This window comes from Diabrotica virgifera, chromosome 2 (genome assembly GCF_917563875.1).
Source record: "Diabrotica virgifera virgifera chromosome 2, PGI_DIABVI_V3a".
Taxonomy (NCBI): domain Eukaryota; kingdom Metazoa; phylum Arthropoda; class Insecta; order Coleoptera; family Chrysomelidae; genus Diabrotica; species Diabrotica virgifera.
The window spans coordinates 75,414,261-75,433,185 of NC_065444.1; the positions used below are offsets into that span (position 1 = coordinate 75,414,261).

Consider the following 18,925-nt stretch of genomic DNA (forward strand, 5'->3'; position numbering starts at 1 on the left):
AGTTTTAATTTGTTTAAATAAAGATTGTTTAAATAATTATACAGCTTTTAAATGAGAATATTTGTGTTTTTAACGTTAAAAGGTACACTTGTAGTAAGTTTATCCAAAAAAAGTCACAACTGGAAAAAAATATGTAGTTTTCTTTTCTTATAAATAAATTAACCTATTATATAAATTGCTCCATGGGAAGCCGAGAAAATGCATTTTTTTAACGTATACCGATTTTTAACTTTCAGATTACATTTTCTCCAACCTAATTTTTGATTGGAATTTTGCGATTTTTGACAATACTCACTCGTAATATCGATAGTTTTTATTATAATAATTTATGTTATGAGTATTTTAAAAATATGAAAATTGGTGTGGAAAAAGAGGACAAAAATAAAAAGGTGATGGTTCGAAAATTATGATCCTATTGTTTATATCTTTGCCGAAAATGCCGGTCAACTTTGACCGGTTGTATCTCAGGAACCACTCATCAAAATTAAACGTTTTTTGTTTTAAAAGAAACGTCCTGCCATTTTTTTTTTCAATGTCGTTGAATGATTTAATTTAATTTAATATTTTCCGAGATATTCTGTTTGTTTATAAGCCAAAATTGTTTATAGTTTTCAATTTTCCTGAGGCCGCTTAAAAATAGACCAATTTCAATTCTGTAAAGTACACTAAATAGGTACAGTGTCTTTTCATACAAAAATCATAGTTATTCTTATGTATCATAATTATTGTAGTTATTGTAGCGACCGTAAATTTTTAATTAACAATAAAATAAAAATGTATAGCATTTTTATTCAGTTGCAATGCGAACTACTTCGTGTTTTAATTAACAATTCAATGGTTTTGCTAAACTGTTCATTCAATTTTCATCGGCTTCTGGAATTACAATACATACGAAAAGAGCGTTTATATTACTAAGTTATTTAATTATTGATAAACAATTACTTATCTAAAATTTTAGTTGAAAATTTAATTATTGATAAACAATTACTTATCTAAAATTTTAGTTGAAAATTTAAGATTTTCTTGGAAAACCCGCATGTTCCGGGGAAAATTTTCATTGAGGTAAATCGGGAAAAACATGAGACTATGCAGAATTTAATTACGGTGAATTTTTATTTGGGTGTTTTTGGTGTAAAGGTAAAACCTTTGGAGTTATAGAGCAAAAATTGAAAAATACACGATTTTCGGGCGCAATTTTGTTTATAAAAAAGTAGCACATTATCTGCGGACTTTGCATACCTTTATTATTAATATATATAATCATAATATTCGATTCCAGTAATAAAATTGCTGGTAAATAACTTTTCCTTGTATTTTGCTAATTAGCATAGAGTAATATGAATTCGGGGTGGATGTCGATGTCGTCAAAACCTGGGACTTCTTCCCATGGAAACGTCTTTAAGGTCAGTCTCTATTTCTTTACTTGTAAAAGTGCGAGAATGTTTGGTTTCGATTGGTTGTGTATTCAAGGTTTTTAAGTGTTTTCTTACGTCTCGTCTGTGACCTTTATCTCTGGTAGCTCTTGGTGTCAAAACAATATGAGATGCCACTGAGTTTGGGTTTATACCTGCTTTCTGTTTTTGAGAACTTTTACCATCTCGTTTCCTTATTAGAGCCCAGGCTTTCCGACTTGATTTTTGAAAGTTTAGGTTTTCTACTGTCTCAGTCCATTTTTGCTGTCATGCTGCGTTCAGACTATGAATAAGTTCATCTGCGATCTCTTGGTCTGCAGTTTCTGGGAAATTATCGTGTTTCCATACTTTCTCGCTACCCTGTATATGTCAAGACTATCGAAATACTCAATGGTTACTAAACTAACAAAGCAAGTGTGAGATATGTCAATTTGAGATAGAGTACTGTCAGTCTAAGATATAAAAGTTTATGATTCAAAAATGGCGTTTGTGCGTCTAATATTTACAGCGCAAAGACTCCAACAATCCAAAAAAGACTTAATCGAAGAAAAACAGGATGCCATCAAATACTACACAACCTCAAAAAGGAAATTCAAGTTCCATCACGTGCACATCAGATTCAGACAGAAATTGAAAAGACTATGGAGAAGAATCGGTTATTGTTGTTGCTGCCAGAAATTTTGTTTCAACTTAAAACATGAAGGAAGTGTAGAAAACTACGTTTTGAAGAGCATTGCTGGGTTCTTTGGGGGATTGATTTTAACTTATATATTTTTTATGCTTTTTGTATTGCAGCTTTCGTTTACGTTTTCGTCGGCTACTATACTTTGTTCAATTTTGGGATGTGTTCTGGTTAACGGATTAGCATTTAGCTCCAAAGTAAGGTAAGATTTATCGATAACAATTTGTTTTCCTGCTTTGTTCCTTTTTAATGCGAGAACACAATCTTTATAATGGGTACTACCATCTATGTATTTCTTCTTGATTTGCCTATTCGTGATAAATGTTGGCGATCATCATGGCGATATTATCTGCAGCAGCGCGAAAAAACTACACGATTGTTGTGTTGAACTCAACGAACTGTCAATACTGGCAGTATTAACTAGAACGTTCTTTAAAGGTAAAATATTGCAAAACTTCTAAATTTTAAAGAATCGCTTGGATTGACATGAAATTTGGCACACACATAGCTAACAAGTCAAAGAAAAAAGTGATGTTGTGCCGATGTGTGATTTTGCCCTAGGGGTGAGTGTCACCCCCTTTTGGGGGTGAAAAATATATGTTAGAAATAAGTCTGGAAATAGATCAAATGACTAATTCTAAGCAACTTTTGTCCTATAAAGTTTTTTCACCAAGTTAATACTTTTCGAGTTTGCGAGTGAATATGTATTTCTACAAAATAACCACGTTTTCAGACGGTTTTTCGCAAATAACTCAAAAAGTAAGCTTACTAATGAAGTAAAAACCTCACGTGTAGGTAGATGGTATATAAATTTGCGGCTAGCTACAAAAAGGAACAGCATCAAATTAGATATATGGTTTGTGTCACAATGTCTGGATCATAAAGTGTTTCCAACTTTTAGTAAAATCAAAACTTCCAACAATGTACCTCCAAACATCAGGAGATCTCTTCAAATCAAACTCATGAAGAAGGAAATATGTAAACACTATAGTAAACTAAACTATATTAATTGCAAACTTAAGGTAACGTATGACTCTTTGCTTCAAACTGTAGACTTCATCAATATTAACAACTTCATGTCAGATATACAAGATCAAGTAGAAATTTCTAACTCATTTAAATTCAACATATTAAATAACAAATTAATCAAACTCATTAAAGCTAAAACTTTGTCAGACCAGGCATCACAATCCAGATTTAATAGAAAATTCTCTGAATTCCAATTCCACCCCAGAATCAAAAATTTAACTAGGTAGCATTAATTTTTCTAAAGATGAGATCAAACTTCTGAACTACGGTTTAAAATTTTCCATCCCCAAAGAATTTTCTCAAAAAGATTTAGAGTGTCTCTCCATCGAAACCGATATGATTATTCAAAATCTAAATAAATTATATACCATCTACCTACACGTGAGGTTTTTACTTCATTAGTAAGTTTTTTATTATGGTATACAGCCAATGAGAGGAATCTTTTCCTTTTTATTTTTTTATTTCAAAAAGTAAGGATTTGGTCAAAAAAATATAGCACGTCAAAAAGTGAAAAACATGGTGTATATATTAGGTCACTATACTTAGTAGAAGCAGAGTTATAGCTGATGAAAAAAGGTTCATGTTCGTCAAATTTCAAATCGAATATTTTAACGTGCCATAACCAAAAAACGAAGTACTTTTTTGGGGAAAACTTATTTTAACTTTTTTAAAGTGTTTAAGAAATGCTTATTTTTGTTTTAAAAAAAATTTTAGCATCAAAATAAACAAGTTATGCTCAAAATAAAGTTTTTTACTCGCGTATGTATTAATCATATGATCTGTAAGTTTCATCGGTTTAAAGTCTTTATTTTTGAAAGAGCTGCAGTTAAAAGGGCTTGAATGAGCCACTTATCACGAGTGTATGCAAATTTAGAAACACCGAATCTTAACCAATTTTTGTCTTACAGAAAAACAAAAAAATACAAAATATTCAGAAAAGTAAAGCGGACTTTTTTATTGTTTAAGTTTTTGGTATCTCTAACAATTTTTAAGGTATTTTGAAAAAAAACATTTTTTCAAAATTAATTTTTTTTAAATTTTACTTTACAACCGAATTTTTTCAAAAATAAGCACTTTGAATCGATGAAACTTACAGATCATATAAACACAACATAATAGACTAAGAGCCGCTATAGGTGAAATTTCTTAATCATTTTAGGCACGATGGGACCCTATAACTTAAATAGTAGAACCTAAAAGAAAACGTTTGAACACTGTGCCGTCACTTTTCAGTGGCACATGCGTCGACAGTGGCGCATCAAACTTTCCACTTATGGACGGGATAAATAAATTAAAAGTTACACTCCCTTACTAACAGAATTAATTTTTTTTATTTTTTTAAGTTCTATGTAATTAACACATAGGATTCAGCGTAATTTTAACCCACCACCCCGTTCCCCCTGCCCCCAACATCAAAAACTTCATTTTTCGTTTTTATTTTTTTTTTGGTGGGATGCAATCAATTTAAAAATTTCAAAAAATTCACACGCATAGCTGAGGCTTTTATAAAACATGCCTATTTTTATAGACCCATAGGTAGAGTGTACATGACCTCAAAAAATTAAAAGAAATTTTTTTTTTTCAAAAAAGCTTATAACTTTTTTTGAGGAATAGCTGCAGGTCTAATTTTTATCTTAATCTTGTGTGTTTTATCAAACACTATATTTTTAATTTTTTTCAGATTTTTCGGTAAGGCTCCCCACCTTCAAAAATCCGAAAACCTGTTTTTTTTTGGGGGGGGGGGGGGGTTTTGGGGGATTTTCCCTATTTTATAGACTTCATAATATATCAAATCATTTTGTTTTTATAGGTTGTATGTAACTTGAGGTAACTGAGTCCTTTAGAATATTTAAAAATCAGAAAAACACGTTCAAACCCCCCAAAACCCCCTTAAAAAACAGTTTTTTGGATTTTTGAAGGAGACCAGCGTTACACAAAAATCTGAAAAAAAAATTAGAAATATAGTGTTTGATAAAATACACAAGACTAAGATAAAATTAGATCTGCAGCTATCCACAAAAAAAAGTTATATGGGTCATTCCATTTCAAATCACTCAATTTTGGACCAAAAAAAATTTTGGACCTCCGATTTGTCTAAAAATTGATATATAGTTTCTGCGGGACGTAAAAATAAGATATTTAAAGTCAAAAAATCTTCTTCTTTTTTTCTCAAAATGTTATTTTATGCGATTTTACAGTGATTTGGTGTTTATTTATACAAATTTGCATTTTCTATCGTAAAGTATCAATGGAAAACATAATATTTTAATAGAAGGGACTCAAAATTGTCATTATATGGTATTATAACAAGTTACTTTGATTCAAAACAAGCTTTTGATCAAATTTTATAGTGTTGAAAACGTTAAAATACCGTTTTTTACATTTTTCTTCATTCCCAAAATACATCATAATCGATTTGTCTGAAAATTTGCCCACAGATAGACAAAACATAGGACTTTAAGTGGTGAGAAGGATTTGAATTATATTACAATACCAAAAAAGTTACATGCAATAATATAGTCAAAAATATAGGCGTCTTCTGTAAGTACAATTAACTCGAAAATATCGACGTCACGACAAAAATTGTTAAAAAAAATTGTAATAATTGTAAATACGATTTATTTGGAACAATTTCAGTTCCTACCATTTTTGTCGAAAAGTTAAAAATGGCGGAGATATTGAGCAAAACAGGTTCTCCTTTAAAATCAAGATGGCGGCTAACGTAACGGAGGAATTCATTAGTGATTTTAAATTTAGGCTACTATTGACTCCCCTAAAGATCAAAAAAATTAAATTTTGGGCAGCTCGGCATTGAAGGTCAATGCTATCCCGACTGGACTAATATATACTTTTGAGTCTGATATTACTGCATGTAACTTTTTTGGTATTGTAATATAATTCAAATCCTTCTAACCACTTAAAGTCCTATCTTTTGGCTATCTGTGGGCAAATTTTCAGCCAAATAGATGATGATGTATTTTGGTAATGGAGGAAAATGTAAAAAACGGTATTTTAACGTGTTTTACACTATAAAATTTGATCAAAAACTTGTTTTGATTCAAAATAACTTGTTATAATGCCATATAATGACATTGTTGAGTCCTTTCTATTAAAATATTATGTTTTTCATTGATACTTTACGACAGAAAATGCAAATTTTTTTAAATAAACACCAAATCACTGTAAAATCGCATAAAATAACATTTTGAGAAAAAAAAAGAAGAAGATTTTTTGACCTTAAATATCTTATTTTTAGGTCCCGCAGAAGCTATATACCAATTTTCAGACAAATCGGAGATCCAAAATTTTTTGCCTGAGTGATTTGACATGGAATGTACCATATACTTTTTTCCAAAAAAAAATTTTTTTTTAATTTTTTGAGGTTATGTACACTCAACCTACAGGTGTATAAAAAATAGACGTGTTTTATAAAAGCCTTAACTATGCGTGTGAATTTTTTGAAATTTTAAAATTGATTGCATTCCACCAAAAAAAAAAAATAAAATCGAAAAATAAAGTTTTTGATGGTGGGGGCAGGGAGAAGGGGGTGGTGGGTTAAAATTACGATTAATCTCATGTCTTAATCACATAGAACTTAAAAAATGAAAAAAATTAAATTCTGGTAATGAGAGAGGGTATTTTTTAATTTATGTATCCCGTCCATAAGTGGAAAGTTTGATGCGCCACTGTAGACGCATGTGCCACTGAAAAGTGACGGCACAGTGCTCGAACGTTTTCTTTTAGGTTCTACTATTTAAGTTATAGGGTCCCGTCGTGCCTAAAATGATTAAGGGCCAATTTCTCATATCGAGTTCAACTCCAGTTTAACCTGAACTTTTAGTGAACGTCAGTTTAAAGTCAAAATCGTCTTTCTCAATTCACGTTCAACCGATGGCAGTTTAAACTTGAACGATGCTTGAACGCTGGAATTCGGCCGTTCAAAGATTTCAGAACCCAGTTCAGATGATTTCATGGATTACGCATGCGTTGTATTAACACGAAACGCTGTCATAATATAAATATATTCTTAATGTTGTTCTGAAGCTATTTTCTTGTGGCATTTTTATAATCAAGTATATTCAAATGGGAAATAAGCCACAATTTTACCTAAAAATGATTTTATTAACGTTTCGACGCCCAAGTCGGGTGTCGTTGTCAAAATACAAAATAATACTAAATAAATAAAAATGTTGTTGCTTAGTAAAAAATTCTTCTAATAATTTATTTAATCTGACTCATTTATATCGGCAATTCAGACACGTATTATTCATTTTAAAGTAGACGACTTTAAAATGATATTGCCAATATTGATGAGTTGCGTTCCTGGGACGACTTTACTAAAAGATAGTTCATTCGATTACATGAAATCAATCCCAACTCAAGAATATCCGCCACAAAAAAATCATAGCATTTAATCTGGCTTTAAAAAGACAACCAAATGCAACGGTGGCACTGAAATTCTCGCGTTAGAGATTCCATAGTAAATCATGAGGGAAAACCAGGAAAAACCTCGTGATACTATCCCGACATCGTAAGTATTTGGGTTTACATTTAGTTTACTCTCAAAACTAATACCAAATTCTGACTTGATATTTTAAATTTTAAATAATACTAAAATACTAAATATGTACTAACTCGATATGTTACTGATTTACTAATTGTGGTATTTTCTAAAAAAATTTTTCTATAAAACAATTGTTAACATCTGTTTTATTAAAAAATGATTATCCCATATCGTTTATAAATAAGGAATTGTCAAGATTGGATTGAATGGAACAGAACAACTTAGAACGGGATCCTACAACATTCACAAGAAATAATACCAGGAAAATATCAATACCATATATAAAAGGACTATCCGAGAAACTTAAAACAATAGGAAATAAATTCAACATATCAACAACATTCAAAACAACAAACACTTTGAGATCTATTCTATCTAAAACTAAACCTAACAGTGAACAAGAAAGAACAAAGAATTGTATTTATAAAATACCTTGTGAATGCTAACAATTTTATATAGGTGAAACGTCAAGACCAATAGACGTTAGAGTAAATGAACATCAGTCTTATATAAAAAATAGAGAATTTGATAGATCTAAAATATGTCAACACGCATGGGATAATGAACATAGAGTTCAGTGGAGAGATTCAAGTATAGTCCTAAAAGAAGCAGATAGTAAAAAGAGAAAAATCAAAGAAGCGGCTCTAATTATGCTAAATGAAACCAATTGTGTCGCAAATTCCTCGGTAGAATGCAGTAGGATGTGGTTACCCATATTAAAGGAGGAAGTCAAAAGAAAGAAAATACCACAATTAGTAAATCAGTAACATATCGAGTTAGTACATATTTAGTATTTTAGTATTATTTAAAATTTAAAATATCAAGTCAGAATTTGGTATTAGTTTTGAGGGTAAACTAAATGTAAACCCAAATACTTACGATGTCGGGATAGTATCACGAGGTTTTTCCTGGTTTTCCCTCGTGATTTACTATGGAATCTCTAACGCGAGAATTTCAGTGCCACCGTTGCATTTGGTTGTCTTTTTAAAGACAGATTAAATGCTATGATTTTTTTGTGGCGGATATTCTTGAGTTGGGATTGATTTCATGTAATCGAATGAACTATCTTTTAGTAAAGTCGTCCCAGGAACGCAACTCATCAATATTGGCAATATCATTTTAAAGTCGTCTACTTTAAAATGAATAATACGTGTCTGAATTGCCGATATAAATGAGTCAGATTAAATAAATTATTAGAAGAATTTTTTACTAAGCAACAACATTTTTATTTATTTAGTATTATTTTGTATTTTGACAACGACACCCGACTTGGGCGTCGAAACGTTAATAAAATCATTTTTAGGTAAAATTGTGGCTTATTTCCCATTTGAATATACTTGATTATAAATATATTCTATTTTATTTTATTAAGCCCAACGATAAACGATAACATTCATTTTGTTTTTATAACATTTATTTATAATTATTAAAATGACTATTTGACTATAAATACTTAAATTTAACTTTATTCAAAAACAGCATAAAAATGGTCGTACAAAATGGCGATAGTTTTTTACCTTTTGCCATCTATTGGCATTTCTCGAAAGCTGTAGAACATGCACTGACATGAACGTGCAATGAGAAATGCATTCCAAACAAAACCGAAGTTCACCGGTGAACTGCGGTCAACTGAACCATAGATTAAGGCAGGTATGAGAAATCGACCCTAAGAAATTTCACCTATAGCGGCTCTTAGTCTATAAGTAAAGTAGCTTGTGAAGCAGTAACGATTAATTTCATTTAAGTTGCTAATTGGGGTGTGATCTTCCTGATTTTTTTTTGTCAAAACAACAGGTAACAACATTATTTTGAGCGTAACTTGCATACATCTGGTGCTAGAATTTTTTTTATAAAAACAGAAATAAAGCTTTTTTAAAACACTTTAAGAAAGTTGTAATGTGTTTTCCCCAAGAATGCTTCATTATTAGGATATTTCACATTGAATTATTCTATTTGGAATTTTTCGAATATGAATCTATTTTTCATTAGCTATAAATGTACTTTTGGCTAGGTATAGAGGCCTAATAGTCCTGTCGCCAGTGGGGGTACAACGGCCTCCTTAATTCAGATGGACTTACCCAAGTTTTTTTTATGTATTTTCACATATTTTTCAAGGAATCACATAACAGCGTTTTTTCGCAAAACAAAACATTTTATTGTATTTTTTGGATCATTCCAAGCAAAAAATATTTTTACAAGTTTTTTCGTAGGGTGCATAGTTTTCGACATAAAGGCTGTTGAACTTTCAAAAAATCGAAAAATTGCAATTTTTGAACCCGAATAACTTTTGATCAAAAAATAAAATAGCAATTCTGCTTACCTCATTTAAAAATCCAAGTCAAATTCTATTGGTTTTGATTATTTTCATTGCTAAAAATTAATTTTTTTATTGTTAAAGAAAGCTATAAACACATAGTTCTTGAATGATATTTTCAATGCATTCAATGCGGCTCTTGAATTTCTAGGTAGATTATGTACATTAAAACGCATGCATTGGGCACGGTAAACAATATGTGTTTATAGCTTTGTTTAACAATAAAAAAAAATAATTTTTAGCAATGAAAATAATTAAAACCGATAGAATTTGACTTGAACTTTCAAATGCACTAAGCAGAATTGCTATTTTATTTTTTACTCAAAAGTTATAGGGGTTCAAAAATTGTACTTTTCGATATTTTGAAATTTCAACCGCGTTTATCTCGAAAACGATGCATCCTACAAAAAAACTTGTAAGACCATTTTTTGCTGAGAATCACCCAAAAAATACAAAACAAATGTTTTGTTTTGCGAAAAATCGCTGTTATGTAATTCCTCAAGTTATTTGTTTATACTAATCTTATCGACATCAGTATCAACTGTTACCCAAAAAATTCGTGTTCTACGGGTCAAAATAGATAAAAAACTTGGGTAAGTCCATCTGAATTAAGGAGGCCGTTGTACCCCCCTGGCGACAGGACTATAATATATACACCGTTTTTTTTTTCACTTTTTTATAGACTATAGTTTTGCCAAAAATATATTTTTTGACAAAATGCGTACGTTTGGAGTTATTTGCGAAAAACCGTCTAAAAACGTGGTTATTTTGTTGAAAAATGGACACATTCACTTGCAAATAACTTGAAAAGTATTGATTTGGTGAGAAAACTCTATAGAACAAAAGTTGCTTAAAATTAGTCAGTTTATCCATTTCGGGACTTATCTTACACATATATTTTTTGACCCCCGAGATGGCGTGAAAATCACCCCCAGGGCAAAAGCAGCACACATCGGCACCATATCACTTTTTTTCTTTGACATGTTTGCTATGAGTATGCCAAATTTCATGTCAATCCAAGCCGTTCTTTAAAATTTACAGCAAAAACTGTGAAAGAATGTACTAAACAGTTCATTGGTTGAACCAGGCTCTGAGGTTCTTTAACCAGGATGTTCTGCTTCTTCCTGGACCTCGCTTTCCAAATATTTTTCCTTGCAGGATAGCTTGTAGGAGGGCATATTATCTGCAATTATTTTGCATAATATATCCGAAATATTGTAACTTTCGATATTTTGTGGTGGTCACAAAATCTCGGTCCTTCTCGGTTCTTCTGTATTTTTCTGAGGATCTCGTCATGTGTGTGAATTCACCAATCCAGCGTTTCAAGAGCTTAAAGAAGTTATAGAGAAAGTGGGGGATACACAAGAAGACCAGTTTCAGGGCGTCCCAGGTGCACGAACCCCGCAGATGAACGTTATTTACATCTGCAGACTTTGCGTACACATCACGTTACAACTAGGCAACAGCGATATGATCTTTCCACAGCCCGTGGCCCGTAATATTCGATGCGTTAAGTACCAAATCGGTCAGAAACAGATCAAGGGAATTTGGAATCAGAGCCAGCATGCCTGCTACTGCTCCACTGTTAACGAGGGCAGATCGTATGGCACGTTAAATTTTGCACCACGACATGTTGATTGGGATATTAACGACTTCGCTAATATTCTTTTTATTAATGAGCCAAGATGTGCACTTTGTGTATGGACAGTGCAAAATGTCTGTCTCGGATCCACAAAGTGCAAATCTAGACTCATCAGTAAACGTAATATTAGTCCAGTCGTTAATATCCAAATCGGCATGTTTTGGTGCAAAACTTAAACGTGCTATAAGGCGGATTGGCATTGCTAGTGAATAACGAACGTGGCTCACGCTTACGTATTTTGCCCGTGCTGTTGGTAGATATTTTATTATCTATTTTCAAACTCGAGCAGTACATTTTTATCTATGCATTGCGTAAATACAAATATACTGCTCTAGTTTGAAAATAGATAATAAAATATCTAACAATAGCACGGGCAAAATACGTAAGCGTGAGCCACGTTCGTTATTCACTAGTAATGTCAACCCGCCTATACGGTGTGTGCATTCGTTATACACGAGCGGCACACCCTCAAAAAAGCGCTTAGTTTTCGAGATACTGACCACGGAGGGGTGAATGGCTAATTTTATTCATACTTAGGTATTCATACTTAGGTTTATTTTGAATTTCATGTGGGGGAGCACTGTTAAAATCGCAATTTTACCCCAAAAATAAAAAAAATAAAATCACGTTTTTTTGCGTTTACCTGGCTACAACTCTGTTCCGTTTTAATATTTTTTTCTGAAATTTTTACAGTATATAGCTCTAACATTTCTGAAGACAACGGTACCTGTTTCAAGCTCTTATTCTTATTGTGATAAAGGTTATGAATTTTTCAAAGGAATAGGTGTGGATTTGTGGATTGCAAAGTTTAAGCGCAAAAGTTGTGTGACGAAGTTTAAAATTTAGCTTCTTAATCACGTTTATGTTAAAATAGAGAGTACAAAGAAGTTTTCTGGTAAGTTTTAGATCAAAATGTTTCATAGAAAAAAAATAGTGCAACTTTTAATGTCGACATTAGAAATCCCCAATATACCGCTTATTTTTCGAGATACTGACAATGGGTGGTGAATGGTTAGTTTTGGCCTTAGATTATGTTTTTGACCCTGATGAAAATAAAAATTAAATTTATTTTAAATTTTAGGTGGGGGAATATTGTCAAAATTGCAATTCTACCCTAAAAATAAAAAAAATGCAAATCACGTTTTTGCGTTTAGCTCGCTACAACTCTGGTCCGTTTTAATATTTTTTTCTAAAGTTGGTACACTATAGGTATATCGCTCACTTTTTAGAAGACAATGATTTCTACTTTAAGCTTTTAGTCTTATTCTAGTAAAAGTTATGAATCTTTTAAAGTACAAGGTGCAGATTCGTGAATTGCAAAGTTTAATCGCAAAATTTGACTGACAAAATTTGAAATATAGATCTTAAATTAAATTATTTTTAAAACATGAGTACAAAAAAGTTTTCTGGAAAGTTTTTGATCAAAATGTTTTATAGAAAACAAAATAACGCTAATTTTTCGAGATACTGATCATTAATGCTGAATGGCTAATTTTTACCTTACTTCATGTTTTTGATGGTGCTGAAAACGAAAGTCAAATTTATTTTGAATTTTATGTGGGAGAACATTGTCAAAATCGTAATTTTGCCCTAAGTATAAAAAAATTAAACCACGTTTTTCTTAAAATTAAAAGTTGCACCATATTTTTTCTATAACACATCTAGATCTAAGATTCTCCATAAAACTTCTTTGTACCCTCTATTTTAACATAAATGTAATTAAAAGACTAAGTTGTAAATTTCGTCACTCAACTTTTGCGATTAAACTTTGCAATACACAAATCCGCACCTTTTGCTTTGAAAAATTCATAACCTTTATCAGAATAAGAATTAAAGCTTGAAACAGGTATGGTTGTCTTCAAAAATTTTAGAGCTGTATACTGTAAAAATTTCAGAGAAAAAATATTAAAATGAAACAGAATTGTAGCGAGGTAAACGCAAAAAAAACATGATTTTATTTTTTTTTATTTTTAGGGTAAAATTGCGATTTTGACAATGTTCCCCCACATCAAATTCAAAATAAATCTCATTTTCGTTTTCAGCACCGTCAAAAACATACAGTGTATCTAAAATTGGCCATTCACCTATCCGTGGTCAGTACCTGGTCATTTTGGGGTGCCTGCCGCTCGCCTATTAACAGTGGAGCGATAGCAGGCATTCTGGCTCTGATTCCTAATTCCCTTTATTTGTTTCTAACCGAATTGGCACTTTACGCACCGAAAATTACGGGCCGCGGGCTGTGAAACGATCATTTCGTAGTTGTCTAGCTGTAACATGATATGTACGCAAAGTCTGCAGATGTAAATATCGTTCATCTGCGGGATTCGTGCACCTGAGAAGTCCTGCATCGTGCACCTTGGAACTGGTCTTCTTGTTGATTCTCCACTTTCTCTATACCTTCTTAAAGCAAGCTCTTGAAACGCTGGATTGGTGGACTACCTTAACTAATTGATGGATTCGACCGATACTTGACGGAAGTTCATTTTATCTAACAATAAAACACTGAACTATTACAACTATGTGACTACAGCTGTTTCGGCAGAGTGCATTTCTCAAGTGATTTATATTACTATGGGTTTGCCTTTTTAAAGTCTTTAACTCAAGAGGTTGAGGAGTGGGGAGCTGTTTGTCTCGAGTTGGTCATTCAGAATTATATCTCTATTTTTCAATTTGTTAATTTTCATAGATTCTAATAAAGATAGCTTATGGCCTTTATTTTGAATATGCAGAATTTGAAACTGTTCATTAAAAGAATGATTATGATCTAGAAGGTGAAGTGCGTATGTAGAAGTGTCTGTTTTTCTATCGTTGAAAGCCCTTTTGGGTTCTGCTATCCGTTTGTCAAAGGTTCTGCCAGGTTGACCGATGTAAGTTTTCGGACAGTCACCACAAGTTAGTTTGTAAACACCACTCTGTAGTTGTTTTCTGTTTCGGCTCTCATTGTTCTTAATATATTTGCTTAAGCTGCTATTAGTTCTGAAAGCTGGTGTTATTCTTTTCTTTTTTATGTATCTGGCTATTTTTGTTGTTATCTTGCCAGTACATGTGATAGAGCAGAAGGTACTGGGTTTTTTCTGTGGTGGTGGATAGACTAATTTCAATGCTTTCTTATGGAGTTTTTGGTTTAAAATTTTGTTAATTGTTTTCTCGTTATAGCCATTGTTTACTGCTATTTGTTTAATGATGTTCAGTTCTATCTCGAATGTTATTTTTCTCGTTATTTTTTGACATGTGAATTTCTGTCAGTCTATGTATCATGCTATGGTAGGCTGTTAATTTGTGTTGTGTAGGATGGGATGATGAATTGTGTATAGTTGTGTCAGTATGGGTAGGTTTATAATATACGGAGAACTCATGTTTGTTGTGTAGTCTGGTAATTGTTACATCTAGAAAATATATGGACTTATTCTGTTCGGTTTCTATTGTAAACTCAATATTACTATGAAGTGAATTAATGTATGATAGAAATTGGTCAAGTTGCCTGTTAGTTCCTGTAAAGTATACTAGTATTATCATCCACCTATCTCCACCAATATAAGAACTGTTTAAATATGGGATGTTTAGAAATTGTTGTTTCAAGCTGGTTCATAAATATATCTGAGAGCAATGGGCTTAGAGGATTACCTATAATAAGTCCTGCACTGTTGTTTGTGTATATTTGATTATTGAATTCAAAATAGTCTTGATTTATGCAAATTTCGTATATCATAAACCTACCCATACTGACACAACTATACACAATTCATCATCCCATCCTACACAACACAAATTAGCAGCCTATCATAGCATGATACATAGACTGACAGAAATTCCCATGTCAAAAAATAACTTCGAGATAGAACTGAACATCATTAAACAAATAGCAGTAAACAATGGCTATAACGAACAAACAATTAACAAAATTTTAAACCAAAAACTCCATAAGAAAGCCCTGAAATTAGTCTATCCACCACCACAGAAAGAACCTAGTACCTTCTGCTCTATCACATATACTGGCAAGATAACAACAAAAATAGCCAGATACATAAAAAAGAAAGGAATATCACCAGCTTTCAGAACTAATAACAACTTAAGCAAATATATTAAGAACAATAAGAGCCGAAAGAGAAAACAACTACAGAGTGGTGTTTACAAACTAACTTATGGTGACTGTCCGAAAACTTACATCGGTAAAACTGGCAGAACCTTTGACAAACGGATAGCAGAACACAAAAGAGCTTTCAACAATAGAAAAACAGACACTTCTACATACGCACTTCACATTCTAGATCATAATCATTCTTTTAATGAACAGTTTCAAATTCTGCATATTCAAAATAAAGGCCATAAGCTATCTTTATTAGAATCTATGGAAATTAATAAATTGAAAAACACAGATATAATTCTGAATGACCAACTCGAGACAAACAGCTCCCCACTCCTCAACCTCTTCAGTTAAAGACTTTAAAAAGGCAAACCCATAGTAATCTAAATCACTTGAGAAAGGCACTCTGCCGAAACAGCTGTAGTCACATAGTTGTAATAAATTTTGTGGAAGTATAGAAAACAAGGTTTTCAGTGTTTTATTGTTAGACTCCCTTAACATTAACAAGATGTTGCTGCGATCGTCCATCTACAATTAGACCTACAATTTGGGCTGCTTGTTCTGATGTTATATTACTCATTTTTTGTAAGAACGCACCTCCTCATTGAAAACTCAAGCAGACATAGTGCCCACATCAAATTCTAGAACAGACATGTCGAAAATAAATATTCGCGTATAAAATGACCAACTAGTTGGTCGTCAACCTCTCACCTGAGCACTACTTGCATTTTTCTAGCAAGGGTGAAGTACATCCACATGGCTTTCAAATAATTTTAATACGTCGACCGGAATGGGACGTTTCATCGCCGCCGGTTCATCGCCGCCGTTTCGATGCCGCCGGTTCATCACCAGTCCATTTCATCGCCGGCCGTTTCATCGCCGGCCGTTTCATCGCCAGTTAGTTAGTTGATCTTGTATTATGGGAGATGACACGACACGACGTTAAATTCAGTTCAAAACTTATGACAAATTAATAGATAAAAAATATTATTATATTAATTTACTGTTCTATTTCTACTTCCCCTAAATTTGATACTAAACAGTATTAAATTTGAAGTGTTAAATTATATTTTATATTATAAAAGTCTATTAAAAGATTAAGTATGGCAACGGGAATGGTCATATCTCGCATTTCCTAAAATTCCTAATTAATAATAAAAATAAATAATAAATGTAACTGTCGAAAATTGGCCGAAAATTCGGAAATATATCAGTTAGCGATTAACTGACTGGCGATGAACCGGCGGCATCGAAACGGCCGGCGATGAATCGGCCGGCGATGAACTGGCGGCATCGAAACGGCGGCGATGAACTGACGGCGATGAAACGTCCTAGACCCACGTCGACTTAGTATGTCGCCTACTTTATAATGTTAAATCTACCAATATAGTCCAGGGCGCATCTGTTGGATGGAGATGGGCATTGAGAGGTGACTCATATTTTTTTGCAGAAATTTCTTGGAATTAACTCCTATAATAATAATTGGGTTATGCTCCCACTCAAAAATGTCCGGAACATTGTTTAAATAATCAAAATGTCAAAAAATGAAGGAAAAATTCGATTATTTTTTTCGTTTTTTGATTATAACTTTCAAAGTATTCACTTTCGAGAAAAGTTGTACTAATATAAAAGTTGCGCAATTAAATTTCCTACAATATTAGATAAGGCGAAAACGGCGGGTTCGTTGGGAAAAATATTCCCATGAGATTTTTTTGCATAATCCCATTCGTGTGACACCCCAGAATAAGGTTCAAGAAGTCGCCCACGCGAAAAGAGGTCCAAATTTTTTTTAACAATTTTTTTTAAATAAAATTGCAAAAATTAATATTTTTGGCCCGGACAAACTTTTTTTAGATTTTTTGGACCATTCTGGACAAAAAAGGTCTGTTCTATTTTTTTTTTAAAGTTAAACGTTTTCGAGTTATAAGCAATTTAAAATTTAAAAAACGCGAAAATGGCTATTTTCAAGGCTTAATAACTCGGTTAAAAGTTATTATTATGACAGTCAGAAAGTGACTAAATCAAAGTTTAAAACCCCGCTACATGATCCTGAAAAAATCTCTGTCATTAATTTATTACTTAGCTGTTATTTTTAATTAATAACAATGAGCAGTTAGATCGTATTGACGCGGCTGTAAATGTGAGTGCGAGTAAGATGCACAAGTGGACTGCCGGAATGGCATCTCTCTCGCACTCAGCATTTACGGTCTCCTTACACGTGCATGGCGCTCATTATTATTACTTAAAAATAACAGCTTAGTAATAAAATAATGACAAAAATTTCTTCAATATCTTGTAGCGGGGTCTTTAAACTTTGATTTAGTCACTTTCCGACTTTCATAATAATAACTTTTAACCGAGTTATTAAGGTGATACAGTAGCGATCAACAGGTAGCCAAAACGCGTTCCAAGATTGCGGCTGTAATTTTGAATATTTTTTCGAGATATTTGGCACAGGTATTCGTAATATAATAAAGAATGGCGGTACAGAGCCCAATTTGAAAAATATATTAATATGTGGAAATTACTCTGTAACTAAATACAATATTAAAAAAACCAGCCTGTACCGCCAAAAAGAAGAACAAAAAAATACACTTTATTCAAATAAACTTTTTTATCCGATGTCCAGATTTTGTGTCATTTTGGAACTACTAATGAAATAAATTATTTTAGTAGTTCCAAAATGACACAAAACCTAGGCATCGGATAAAAAAATTTATTTGAAGAAAGTGTATTTTTTTGTTCTTAATGGCGTTACAGGCTCGTTTTTTTAATATTGTATTTAATTACAGAGTAATTTCCACATATTAATATATTTTTCAAATTGGGCTCTGTACCGCCATGCTTTATTATATTACGAATACGTGTGCCAAATATCTCGAAAAAATATTCAAAATTACAGCCGCAATCTTGGAACGCGTTTTCGCTACCTATTGATCGCTATTGTTTACTCTTAAGCCTTGAAAATGGCCATTTTCGCGTTTTTCAAATTTTAAATTGCTTATAACTCGAAAACGATCAACTATAGAGAAAAAATATAACAGACCTTTTTTGTCCAGAATGGTCCATAAAACCTAAAAAAAATTGTCCGGGCCAAAAATATTAAAAATAAACCTAAAAAAAAAATTGTTAAAAAAAGTTTGGACCACTTTTCGCGTGGGCCACTTCTTGAACCTTATTCTGGGGTGTCTCAAGAAT

The 18,925-nt window shown here is 32.3% G+C and overlaps 1 protein-coding gene across 1 annotated transcript in view; it reads left to right on the plus strand.

The window, feature by feature from the left end:
• The first annotated feature begins 1,892 nt into the window (after positions 1-1,892).
• Positions 1,893-18,925, plus strand: part of LOC114333517 (DC-STAMP domain-containing protein 2-like) — a 186,374-nt gene continuing 169,341 nt past the window's right edge. Inside the window, exon 1 of the mRNA XM_050643805.1 lies at positions 1,893-2,296. Within this exon, the coding sequence (XP_050499762.1) occupies positions 1,893-2,296 (404 nt within the window). The remainder of the gene's footprint in view (positions 2,297-18,925) is intronic.